The 13476-nt window shown below is 38.4% G+C and overlaps 3 protein-coding genes across 4 annotated transcripts; 1 reads left to right on the top strand and 2 right to left on the bottom strand.

Annotated features, from left to right (window-relative positions):
• Positions 1-972: 972 nt before the first annotated feature.
• Positions 973-2178, bottom strand: LOC113701490 (uncharacterized). The gene is made up of 2 exons (XM_027222186.2): positions 1764-2178; positions 973-1267 (listed from the first exon to the last, which is right to left on the bottom strand). The coding sequence occupies exons 1-2, from the start codon at positions 2050-2052 to the stop codon at positions 1113-1115; spliced, it is 444 nt and encodes a 147-aa protein (XP_027077987.1). The 5' UTR covers positions 2053-2178; the 3' UTR covers positions 973-1112.
• Positions 2179-2938: 760 nt separating this feature from the next.
• Positions 2939-7023, top strand: LOC113701675 (uncharacterized). 2 transcript variants are annotated; one of them, XM_027222436.2, is made up of 4 exons: positions 2939-3266; positions 3350-3732; positions 4683-4725; positions 6150-7023. In XM_027222436.2, exons 1-4 carry the CDS (start codon positions 3146-3148, stop codon positions 6593-6595), a joined length of 993 nt encoding a protein of 330 aa, XP_027078237.1. In that variant the 5' UTR covers positions 2939-3145; the 3' UTR covers positions 6596-7023. The 2 variants fall into 2 exon arrangements, with proteins under 2 accessions (XP_027078237.1, XP_027078236.1); XM_027222435.2 differs by having other exon boundaries at positions 2999-3266; positions 6144-7023.
• Positions 7024-7272: 249 nt separating this feature from the next.
• LOC113701674 (ATP-dependent Clp protease proteolytic subunit 3, chloroplastic-like) lies at positions 7273-12872 on the bottom strand. Its single transcript, XM_027222434.2, has 5 exons — positions 12419-12872; positions 11964-12078; positions 8747-8922; positions 7910-8005; positions 7273-7808 (listed from the first exon to the last, which is right to left on the bottom strand). The coding sequence occupies exons 1-5, from the start codon at positions 12776-12778 to the stop codon at positions 7518-7520; spliced, it is 1038 nt and encodes a 345-aa protein (XP_027078235.1). The 5' UTR covers positions 12779-12872; the 3' UTR covers positions 7273-7517.
• Positions 12873-13476: the final 604 nt, after the last annotated feature.

Genomic DNA, 13476 nt, shown 5'->3' with positions numbered 1-13476 from the left:
TGTTATTCAATTAATCATGAATGATATTTGACTTTCCTTGCAAAGCTAATCGTCCTTATTCAAACAACTTCTCCTTAATTTATTGCACAATCATCAACTCCTCAAGAATGAACTATTGGAGAATTTTGTGCCGACATGATATCAGTTTCTTATTTGGGACAAGCAAAGGCATTATCTGCTCCAAGACAAAATTCATGTCTGGCAATGGGCTTTTATTCAAATCTAGATTATGATCATGTTTTTTAAAGTCAAGCCGTACACAAAGTAACTGCTTCAACAATTGATGAGTAGCCTTAGCATCAGCTTACTAGGTGGAAATTGTGCAGTCACAAGCAAATATCCAAGAATGCTATTGCTCAGAATTTGGACTGATAAGTCAAATTATGCTACTTCCAGAAACTGTTGGAAAATATAAGCTAAACCACTACCCTGCTGAACCAACTTTCAGAGTATGTATTTGATCAGTACCAACCTGATAACAACCAGCTTGATTGACTGCTGGTTCTCAGCAGCATGGTTAGAGACAATGAACTATGAATTCAAATATTAAATCTTTGGCTTCAAAATGAAATAAAAGATAACTCTCAATCCCTGCAGTTTAAGATACAATTAATCCTCATTGCTTATCCTGTTTGCTCAAATTCCTTGTTCCTTCTTTTTCTCCTACATCCCCTCAACAATGATTTCTTGGCAGGGGTGATATTCTATATGATGAAAAATTTATTTCGATCGGGGGTGGGTCAGTGTTGTGAGGTTTTGCAATGGAAGATATGATGCATGCCATGAATAAACATTTCAATCAATAAAGTTGCCTACAGCAGTTCTATTACAGCCTCATGGTGCTATGGTCTTCAAAGCTTAATCAATGAACTTCTGAGGTAAATATATTAATTTGTTTTCTATAACCAGCCAAGCATTATGTAATTTTCGTAAACAAAAACATTAGTAGACAAGACACCAGACAACGAAGGATGAATAGAACTCTTCTTCACTACGGTGAAAGGAAATAATTTGTATTTGTTATCTGTACACTGTCCCAGACCAAATAATCATCTAAAAGCTAACAATAGTTTGAGTTACTCCAAGATGCATACCATCAAAAGATCAAGGCTTTAATCATCATATGAAGCATGTGGTGCAGCAGTACAACCGGGGTCAAAGGGGTCTTCAGAACCACAGCAATGCCAGTATTGAAAGACCATCCCAGAGTCTGGGGTGTCCATAGTTCCCCCAGTATATACACTCTCAAACTTCCTCTTTGTTTCTCCTGCATAAAAGCAATAATAAGACTGGTTCTATTCGGCAAATAGCCATTGATAAGGATCCAGCAAAGACACTCTGTTGAACGAATAAAACGAATATCATGACTAAGCAGAAGCAGAAAAAAAAAGAGCCTTTTTTGGGGGATTGTTCAGCTCAGCATATTAAACCTTGCTTTGGGGATATGTATCAGTAAACATAAGGTCAAGGCTCCCCAAGTATTCATATCAGACTGTGGAGAACCTAATGGCATTGCGTCATTGCAACACATTCTTTAACATCTTAGAAAACCGGATTGTCATTACTAGCATTAACCAAGTTGCTATCAACCTTATCAAACAAGATGACTTGTCACACAGAGAAAAGAGCGGCCTCAGCTAAGCAGAACACAACAATGGAGATTGTCACATTCCAACACCAGTGCATGTAAGTAAACTTTAAGAGGGGAAAAGTAAAAAAAAGAAGAATAATACGAAATTTGAAAATATGTATGGAAAGCGTACCTCCGAAATGAGCAGTGTGAAAACGGCAAGCACGGGGGTGATTGAGCAAAGGGTCGAATTGGGTCTTGCAATTTTTGCAGGTTCTAAGTACATTCTGGGATTGCTTTTCTGAGCATTGGATAGAGTATTTTCCGGGCAATGGCTTCTCTGAAGTAAAATCTCGGTCTGACCTCAGGAAAACAAGAGTCTGATGGATATTTCTTTGGTTTCCACGAAAAAGAGAAAAGCATGTTGGTGCAATTCCTATTGATAAACTGTAACAGGATCCTCCTCCTATTCGGGTTCTCATTTCGTTTGCTCAATTTCGAAAGAAGAGCAGTGGACTGTTAGCTTTAAGGTAATTAGGGATCGAAGGAATTGGGACAGTCGAGTCGACAGATTATTCTTTGACTCGGTTCACAAACATCCAAGAGGCCAACACTTAACAATTTATGACCACTTGGGAAAAGTATCATTTTATTTTATTTATTTATTTGAACTCCAAAATTTTGCATAGGGATAAAAGACAGAATACTCGAATTGAGCTTATGTAAATTTTGGTTCATGAACTTACTAAATCAAATCTGAACAGAGGTTGACCCTTTTAATCTAGACTCATTATTTATAACTTTAATGAATTAAGTAGCTTGAATTCGATTGAAATAATAATGAAACCAAATTCGACAATAACTTTAATGGCTTTAAAAGCATTAAGCCATACTTACAACACTTCATGGTTTCGCTTAAGGCTCAGCATCTAGTCAAAAAAAAAAAAAAATGGTGAAATCAACATTATGCCCTTTTAAAATTTTATCATGGTTATTATTATTAATGCATACAATTAGGCTAGCACAACTTTGATTTACTTTTAAGTTAGTATTAATCTGAGCTCTCGAAAACAAATTGGTTAGCATGATTTAAGTGCTCCATTGAGCTCAAAAATCAATTAAGTCAAAATTAACTCTAACAAATTTCAGGGGAGCTAGCTAGGCTCAATCGCATCAAAATCAAGTTTGACAAATTTAAGTGAAACTGGACTCAATTAGATCAATACTCGATTCGCTTTTGGATTTGCAGAAGTTTGGGCTTGATTAACCTCCTTAGCAACCACCCCACGGCTAAAGATTTAACGACGTAGTCTTGTTAAAATAGAACCTAAAACGACAGATCATTTTGTCCTCGCCGGCGCATGGTCCGGAGACACCAAATCGAGCCTCCAACGCTTCACGGACCATGGACCCAGGAAGAAACCCAGGGTCTATCATCATCTTCTTCTTCTCCCCAATCATACTTCAGTTCTCCAAAATTACAGAGCCCCCGAATTTTTGTTATGAGCCTCTCTATTAATCAACTTTTCATCATTAACATATCATTTCTTTGATAAAAAAAAAAAAGAGAAGAAGATGGCAAACATCAATAAAAACGAGCCCAGCACGGCCCCACTGCCCGATCGATGGTACAATTTAACCCTAGGCTCCTCATTCAAAGACCACCAGCCTTCTTCCAAGTTCTGCACTTTACGATGTAATCCCACCATTTAAATCTATATTTCTAATTAGCCACAAAAGGTATTTCTGGGTTCTAATTTTTTTTTTTTCATGTGGCAGATGAATTTAAACCCGCATCAATTGATAAGAATCAACCGGGAACATTGCACAAGAACAAGGACAATAGAATTACGGTTGAATTTCAAAACAATCAAGCAGGGAAGCCCAAGGTCACGTTTGAGGGCAGCAGTGAGGATTACAAGGAGAACGACGCCGTTTTGTTCTTCGACGGTGAGTCTTTTCGGCTTGAGCGTCTCCACCGGGCGGTCAAGCGGCTGAGGCATGTAAGGCTGCCTGGGGAATCTGCGTCTGCTGCTGTGGCGGCGGCAGCGGCTGCTGGTAGTTCGTCGGCTTCAGGTGGACCAGCTGTTGAGGCTGGCTCGCCGCCTGTTGCAAAGGGGAATAAATTGCCTTTCAACAAAACCACAATTCCGGCTGTCCCGGTGAGTCTATTTATTTTGATAGGGGATACTGAGATTAGAATCAGACGAAAGATGATTTCTTTGAGCTCGACTTTTACTTTTCTTTGGATAGTATCGAACTTGAATTTTGATGAGGAGGCTAAATTGATTATTGTTTATTTCTTCTTTCTGGTAGTGGTAAGGACAGCTGAGTCTTGTTGTCCTATTTTTCTCTATTAGTTTTGCTATCTTCAATTTGTCTGGAAAAATAACTATTGAACTCAGCAGTGATCTTAGTTTACCGGGTGAATAATTTTGTTTTTTTTTTATTGCACCTATCTTTTCTTTTGTTTATGAGCTCATCTGGAATTAGACATTGGGAATGAGAATAATAAGTCTTGAACTCTACCTGGGAGCAGATTTTTGCTTGTACTTGTCGCTTTGGGCGTTTGATTGAGTTGATTTTGTGGAGAATGTGTCAATATAAGGATGTTCTTCTTGCCATATAAAACTTTATTTATGGAATGAACCTTCTTGTCATTGCAACTGAATATCTCACTCTCTTTCAGATTGTCAACCAGTATGTGCCTTTTTGAAATACTTTCCTCTACATTTTGCACCGGAAACTATATGTGCTTGTCTCTAGTAAAAGTAAACATGTGCAGAATTTGAATAGGAGGATAAAAAAGCTTACTGACTGTGCTGATTGGAAATGCTTTTAAACACCGGTGAACTAATGCTAATACCGTATAATCACTCATGTCTTGGCAAGAGAGTATACAATTTGCTTTGGTCTGCTTTCATCTTGCTACGAGAGTCACATGTGACCTCTGAATGGTTGCCTGTAATAAAGCTGATTCAACAATTTTTATGCAACACCTTCTCCATACACACTTTCTGGGATAGAAGGAGATGGTCAGTGGAATGTGCTCTTAGTTTTGCTCGAATACTGCTTCATAAAGCTAATGCTGTTGTTTCGCATGCTTGTACAGGTTGAGGTGGAAAGGATTGAAATTGGAGGGTTCAAAAGCTCAGGTATATGTTTTCATATTACACCCTTACTAGCTTTGATTCTGAGTAACCAAGGTGTTGAGCGTGAATCAGAATGAGTGCATGTAAAATTATCAGAGCAAGTTTAAAGTGCCTGTGTGAAACTCTAGTGAGTTTATAGTATGTGTTTGATAACGAAGTGTCTAACTTGGGATATGGCCTAAGGATGGTGGAAAGGGATGTAACTTTTTTTGCTGTAATATGCTTGTCTATGATGTTGCTTTTCAGCATGTGAGAGGTTGTTGTATGTATTGAGAATTAGCTTCCCGACAGTTTAACTGCCTAGATCATATGTATCTAACAGATATTGTGTTCATTTACTAGTTCAGGTCCATTATCTCTATACACTGAGATCATTGATGAATCATTCTTAGGATTCAGAATGATCTTTCTCTTTGGCTTTTAAGATCTGCCAACTCACCATGTACATGTGGTCAAATTATCCTGCAAATTTTGACGATGTTCCAGCAATAGAGAGATCTAGATCTTTTCTTTCTTATTGGCACCTTAATCGCAAGGTCTATATATTTTTTTAATGAAAGTTTTAGCAACCATGCATATACTGGAAATTTTGCTCCATAAGACTAAGGATGGGAAGAGGGTAAAAAGTGGAAAAAAATGGAAAGGGAGGGGAAGAGGAAAAGGCTAGTCAAAACAAAATCAATTTTGGAGTATATGAACTCATCTAATGAACTTGATCCCACCTTACAAAAGACCTGAGATAATTGTATTAAAACTGATATGCATCCTTTTCTTGTTGCATCGTCTTCATAAATGGGCTGAGCCAGTAAAAAGCCCTGGTTTTAGATAATAAAGGCTTCAAGTCACAAAGCACTTGAATAATTGTTGAACTATGTGAGAATGCTGCATATCGTATTGAAACTTAGGTTATACTACTTTTAGAGTGCTTTTGTCACCTTGTACCACTGGATCAGTAAAATTGCCCCCTCCAATCCTTTTTTTTTTCCCTTTTTGTCAATGCCCCCTCTGATGTTGAAGCAGATGGATGTTTGTTTTTATAGTAATGATCTAGCTGTTGAGCCAATCATTCGTGGTGCTTGTGAAGAACATGAGTTGAAAGATGTATATTGTTTTATTAGCAAATTTAGCTTTAATGGTTTTGCAGACCATGTTTGTTTGAGCCCCATGCTTCTACTAGAATCCTTGGTAGTTGCAGCATATTTTATGATCAATGCTAGTGAGTCATGTGATAAATCCATCTGTTAATCAGACCCTTGTATTTTTGTTTTAGCCACTTAAAATTTATTCATATTGCTGGTAGAACATGCCAGGCTATGTTGTTTGTAGTATGGTGTAAGTTATTGTCTTATTTTGAGTCACTGCAATTTTTCTTTTTGGTTGTAATCTGCTTATGTTGTAGTCACTAATTAATTTCTCCCTAGGTGCAGATGCAAAACCCAGGAATGAGAAAGTTGATGACCATCCTCCTGTTCAAGAAAATGAATCAAATGCATCACCTGACAAGATGGATGATCTGGTGGAACAATTGGATATATTGAATGACGATGATGATGATGTAGCAAATGGAGGAAATAATGACGTGAAAGAGTGTCATACAGGAATCGATATTAATATACCGCATCAAAATGATACAGATGATGAGATAGCTGATGTGGATGCTAGTGATGATGAAGCTGATAAGGGACGTAATGCTGCAGAAGCCCTTCGAGCACAGGTGAATGCAGAGGAAAGGGAGGAGCAAACTTCAAGCTCTAGCGGTAGTAGCGGGAGCGAGAGCAGTAGAAGCGGAAGTGGGAGTGGAAGTGGCAGTGGGAGTGGGAGCAGCAGTAGTGATAGTGAAAGCAGTGACGATGACTCAGTTAATTCTATTTGATGATTGAAAGTTGGCTATTGATAATGAACGCTAGTCGCTGCAAACGTAGGAACCACTGCAGACATTAGCAAGGTTGCTTGTTGGGTAGATGTTCTGTAAAACTGTATGACGGGTACTATGCTGAATGGCATCTTCAGAGTTTCGAGAGGAGGCATCTTAACCACTAGGATTTGGGGTGGTAAAATTTTGTCTCATAGTTTTAATTTCGTTAATTATTTTCAGAGTGTTGAGCTTGATCCAAATTATGTGCTGTCGGACGAGTTACGCTCGGTGCTCTGTCAAAAGCAGTGGAGGAGAATGTGATTATTATATGTAATCCCAATGGTTTTAGAATTCAATGGGGTGTATGTATGGGACTTTATATTTGTGCCTTTGGTTCATGTATAGCTACAATCAATTAAGCTCCACAAAAGATGGATACATCCCCAGTCTTACGAGTCATGTTCATTTTTCAGCGTAAGCATCATATATCCATACACATATGGGGTCTCGTAGCATTGCCCTACCCAATGTGTTCAACAAATTTGCCCTACCCTACACACACACACAAAAGAGAAGATGCGTTCGGACAAATTCATCACTGCCCTACCCCGGCCATCTTGGTGCACCCAGAAAATGTTATTACATCTCCGGTTATCAATGAAACGGGCAGAATTTGAAATTGTACAAGACAAGAAGAATCAAAACCAAAATTCTACTTATAAAGCCCTTAAAAGCAGAATCTTGATTTGGATGAGCAACTTTAAATCTTATATGGTGTCTTCCATAACACCTGGAAATAAGATAGTTACAGTTGTAGCCTCCTGAGTAAGATTTGCAATTTGTACAACTTCTATTTCCCAAAGTGCAAATTCGTACGCAGGCATCCATCAATGGCCAAAACTCCGTACTTCGGAGTATACACGAGATGCACTGGCATGCCTCATGACTGAGTTGGCGCTTCTTCTCTCTGTTCTGTGCCTCGGCCCTCCTCATTTTCACCACCAACATATCCATTCTGGAAAATTTTCTCTTCTGAGGGCAAGTTCTTCCTGGCTTTCCTACTACCTTCAATTTTCCATAAATCCCACACCCGGGTTTTGGGTGGAGGTGTGGCATCTATAATCGGTGCAACTAATCCTGGTTTGCCATCATCAATCACTGCATCAACTAAACCATACTCCTTTGCCTCCCAAGGATTCATGAAGTAATCCCGATCAGTATCCACATCAATCTGGAAGAAACATTTACAATAAAATAATTCATTAATTCTAGTAGCTTTATTAGAGCCTATTTCTAGGTAGCGAATGAATCAATGCAACATTATGTTGGAACCTGCTCTTCAGGCTTTCCAGTGACTCTTGATAGTATTTTGTTCAATTTGATTTTGTGGTACGCCATTTCTCGTATCCTTATGCTCATCTCTGTTGCCTGAATAAATATCATGTGTACATGACCAATCAGTGACAATAATGTAGTTGGTCTTAATTCCTTTCGTGCTAGCAAGCCATAATTTTCAATGACATGACTAAAATGTTACTTTCAAAAGTGAAATATTCAATAAATGCCATGAAGAAACCCTCCTGACCATTTCCCCAATATGCTAAATAGTCAACTGCTATCAATTCTAAAACTTATATTCCCCACCCTTAGCCAACCCACGCAACTCCCCACAGTTTCATCCTCCTGCATATCAAATGAAAATCACAATCTTCATGCATAATAAAGTGTAATCCTGCGGATCTTTTCTTTTACCCTATAAAATAGCACACTTTAGTGGTAAAGAAGCGCAAATGATTAAATAAGTAGATGCTGTGGGGGAACATCAAGCCAATAAATACAGATCATACTGAAGTATTATGGATTAAGGCTTTAATTGATTTCTACTAGCAATTTGTGAGACACAAGTAGGAAAATACAAAGTCACATAGAAGTGAATGAGAAATAAGCAGTATATATCATGAAAAGAAGGAAAAAGAACAAGAGTTTATGAATCCTGTTAGGCTATTAAAAATGAACGAATGTGTTTGACGTTCTATTCACTCATATATCCCGACTTTCAACAAAAGTTTACTGTATGTACAAGAGTAAGCTTCATATTGTGGATATATATTAGGGATGGAGACATTGAAAAGACATTACTAGCAACAGCAACAAGTTGAGAGCACTTACTTTGCCTCCTGCAGTTCCAAGAGGCTGGTGGATCATCACCCTTGCATTTGGCATGCAGAATCTCTTCCCTTTACTACCACATGCAAGGAGAAATGCACCCATGGAAGCAGCAAGCCCCATGCAGATTGTAGAAACATCAGCCTTGCACAATTTCATAGCATCATATATTCCCATACCTACATACAATGGTTATCACTGTCACAAGAACTAGCCCTGTTTATAGAGAAGATAAGAGAAAATCCATTCACTGAAAGGTAGGCGTTTTGCTTAGAATCTACACAATTGCCAGCCACATTAGACCACATGTAATCTCATAGTGCACGTTACTTTGGATCGACCTCCAAGAGGAGATGATTACTCAGCAATTTTTACAGGGAGGTGGGCAAAATTTAAATTCATTTTCTAGCATTCATGTGGACCATATATAACTTATAAGAACACATTACACTTCTGATATTTAGAAAATTATGGAGCCAACTGTTTACCACATGCCAGATGATTCGTGCGACTCTAAATGCAGGCATCTTTCTTTATCCTAGGAATATATATTCAGTAAGATGTTCCTCTATGACCCAGGCCCTGTATGCTTATTTGTCAAACAACTGAACCACAATGATCATCAAGAAAGTTATTGGGGTGATGTACAACAGAAGCAGTAATATTGAAGATTCAAAAACATTTGAAAGGAAAAGATTCAAATTTCAAGTGTATGACCAGAGAATATATGCGCCAATACAATAACTGCTAGCATTTTAGAGTATTGAGCAGAAACTCAATAGTTCTGCTAAGTTAAATTCATAAACTTCTGATCGAATGAGAAGAAAACAGCTTCCAAACTACCTATATCCAGGCAAATTATACCTGAATGTATTTACCAAAGAAATGAATCCTGTGCTTTGTAGCTTAAATTGAAAACAAGGGTAAAGATGGTACCATAGCGTCAGTTGCAACAACATACAATAACAGCAACAGTAATGCACTTTGCAGATGGTGGTTCAGATGTTATTTCTACAGAAGAAGTTTCTATACATGAAAATTTTGCTAATTTTCTGAAATCAATTCTCCTGTAAGAAAAGGAAACCAGTTGATTCCAAGATTGAGAGCTGTTGTTCCATAGAGTGACCATTATAGTTTCCTATCCACATTTATTAAGTTGCTTTAGATTGTTATAAAAATAGGCTTATTATCGAGCACAGTCTCATCAATATACACAGAGCGAATTGCGCGAAATGTCACTAAACTATTTCAAAGTGCCGGTTCTGGTCACTAAACTTTTTTATTAGCGCGAAATGTCACTGAACTAGTAAATCTATACCGTTTTGGTCACTCCGTCTATTTGTGCCGTTAGGAGAGATGGAAATCAACTTTTTGAGGGGCAAATTTGTCTGCACAGCCTTTTCCTTGAAGCTTTTACATAATCAATGGTTCCTTTGAGCCTGGATTTTCCAAATTGGCTCCGCGTTCAGCTTCCGACGAAGACCCATTTCCACAAAATCATTTCCACCCTCAGCACCACCACAATGTCCATGATTTCCCCTTGGACGTAACTGGGGTAGTCCCAGCAGCTAAGCACGATGAGAAGTCGCAGCACACGCCTGCTAATACTAAAGCCTATCCGCCTGCTAAGGGGGCTACACCTCCCAAGCCTGAACACAAACTCAAACCCAAATCCAAACATCATCCTCCCCGTCCCTCTCATCCCCACCACCGGCTGTGACCCATTTCCTTTTTTTCCCCTTTTTAACGTTTGAGAAGGGGATTGCCTTCCTCTTGTCTTTATTTTCCCTTTTGTCATACACCAGAACTTATTCAACCTAATTGCTTCTTGGGAAATAATTTTTATCCCATTATGCAGAAAAGAAGAAAACCCTTTTTCTTATTTAAGGGTTTAACATGGTGGGTTTGAAGTTTAACTTTGGAATCTGCTTCTATGCGGAAGTACAAAAGCTCCCTAGATGCATTTGCTCAGATCTTGAAGAATGAGGCGGATGGGGACGGCGGTGGAGAGCTTGAATGCGCTCGCTGGATCATCGGAGCTCAAAATCAAAGCCGCACCGGCTCCGCCTCCCGCGGCTGTGGCCGCCAGCAACAGTTTCGCTCTGGCGCGCCACACCGATCTCGCCGCCATTTTTTGGCCTTCATTTTTAATGTTTTCCCCCTTGTCCCGGCCTTTTGATTGGCTTCGGGTTTCTATTTAGAACTCCGAGACAAGGGGGTGGACAGAAGCGAAACTTCCTCTATTATCCACATATCTTCTGACCGCCCTGCTATTTTTATGCATTTTTACCTTGTGGAAATGTGTTTTCTTTTTCTTGATCTTGGTTCATCTTAAAAATAACAAAAATTGGCTATGGAGAGACGCATAAACGACCCTTGGAATTATAGCCACCGTTGCTTATCCTGACAATAATCACCCTTGGAGACTCAGAGATTCCAAAATAGTTGGTAAACCCATCTCAGATTTGGGCACAAAATCACAAGAGTCTAATGGAAAGTTCAACTTTGAACATGAAATATGCATCTGTTAGAATATGGAGTACCTTCTACAGCAATTGTGTCAATCCTGAATCTGTTAGGTGAAATGCTAACTGGACTTATTTATTGCATTGGTCAACACGGGAAAGACGAGAAGGAGACCTTTGTTAGTGGAAGCACAGTTTACTCGTATGGAAGTGCCCAGGCAGTCATTTTCCAGATTATGCCAAGGTCCCCACCATGAAGACTGGCTTTCCATCTCATCCTTTATTTACGGTTGGGAAAGGTAAGTAATGATAAAGGGTGTTCTTTGTTACAAATGGTGAAAGAGGGAGGAGGAGGAAGAAGAAAGAAAAAGGGAAAGGAAGGAGAGTGGAGGTGGAGGTGATGGCGGTGGGTGGCAATGTAGGTGATGGATGGTTGTGGGTGAAGAAGAATGAGGGCATAAATTTTTTAACTATTGTGTAGACGAAATTACCCCTCAAAAAGTTGATTTCCGTCTCTCCTAACGGCACAAATAGACGGAGTGACCAAAACGGTATAGATTTATTAGTTTAGTGACATTTCGCGCTAATAAAAAAGTTTAGTGACCAGAACCGGCACTTTGAAATAGTTTAGTGACATTTCACGCAATTCGCTCATATACACATTACCATCTATTATATATGGATGCTAAAGACAGTTGTGCAACACAAGAGTACAAATGTAAACGGTTGGGAATAAAGAATAAGCATAGACCTACCAGCAGTAACAGAGCCCCCAGGCGAATTGATGAACAATTTAATGTCCTTTTTATTGTCTTCAGCATCAAGAAACAATAGCTGGCTAATGACAAAATCTGCAGTAGCATCGTCAATCTGGAAATGGAAAAAAATTAGGACTAAAACTAATCAAACTCCAGTATGAACTATATCCTCACGCCCCAAAGGACCATGCACTCAAACTGTACTTCAAGTCAAGCAACATTATTTGATTATAAACCAAATCTCTTACTTCTCGACCCAAAATAATGCCATGAAAGTTTTAAAAATTCAATCTTTGGCAAGAACTTAGGAACAATTGCAACTTAAGCTCACATAAATGCAAATTAGTCCATGAATCCCAAAAAACGATAAAAACACCGAAAGAAGTTGATACCCGACCCCATGTCGAAAGGCCAAATGCTGACAAAAAAGAAATTGAGTCAAAGACTGAAACCTGAGAACCCAAGAAAACAATCCTCTGGCGAAGAAGCATATTGGTGGTATCGAGTTCTTCAAATCTGGGCAGCAAAGAAGGTGCAGCAGAGTAATTGGAGATATCCCAGTTGCTGGATAAATTATTTCCGGAGCTAGCAGCAGAAAAGGCCTGCTTTGATGCTCTAACAGAAAACCCATTTCTTATTCTTCTACTACTTATGCTCTTGGAACTAATATTCTGCTTTATTGTGCTTACAGTTGTCGATGGAGAAGGGACTAATTGATGGAATTGTTTTGAAAAAGAATTGTTTGGATGGGGGAAAGTTGTTGGCATTGAATGTGCCGGGGCTGTTGTGAAGCCAAGACAACCCCTTTCCATCCTTTCACAATACCCTTGCTTGCTTGCTTGGCCTGCTGCTTTTGTTCTCAAAACTCAAAACCAAAGATGATTGGGGAGGTAATTTTAGCCGAGGTCCTCAGGTTCAGCCCCAACACGATATCGTTTCTCTCGCTTGAGCAGATTAACAAAAGTTGTCCCTGGCATTATGTAAAATTATGTATGAGTTACCTGCATTTACAATTAAACACAACAAACCCTAAAGTAGACAGTGCCATGCTTGTGAGAAAAAAAAATTCTCCTGCTTAGACAGCCTATGATTTATAATAACGTTGATTTTTATTTCTTCTGTAGATTTTTATATAAGATTTGACAAGTTCTAATACACAATTATATACCTATAAAAAAATAATAAGAATTAAACTCCTAATTATAATAGTAATTATAATAGTGGAACGAATCATATTGGCCCTCATATCATATGTCTATCCACACACTAAGTTTATGGTTATCATTTAATTATCTTAAAGCGAGAGACGAGTCATATGAAAATACAAAAGATATGATGCATAATACATAATTTAATATAATAATTATATAAATTCATCATAGCACTTGGTCCTAAAGCAACATGTACTTGTTTGCACGTCTATAATTTAATATGACGGGAATTTTTCTGTTTGAATAAATTATATATTTGAACTTTGTATGATTTCTATTGTTTAAGTATTATATTTCAT

Source organism: Coffea arabica, chromosome 7e (genome assembly GCF_036785885.1).
Source record: "Coffea arabica cultivar ET-39 chromosome 7e, Coffea Arabica ET-39 HiFi, whole genome shotgun sequence".
NCBI classification, from domain to species: Eukaryota; Viridiplantae; Streptophyta; class Magnoliopsida; order Gentianales; family Rubiaceae; genus Coffea; species Coffea arabica.
Note: the sequence above shows the minus strand (reverse complement) of the source record. Positions and strands in the feature narration are given on the sequence as shown.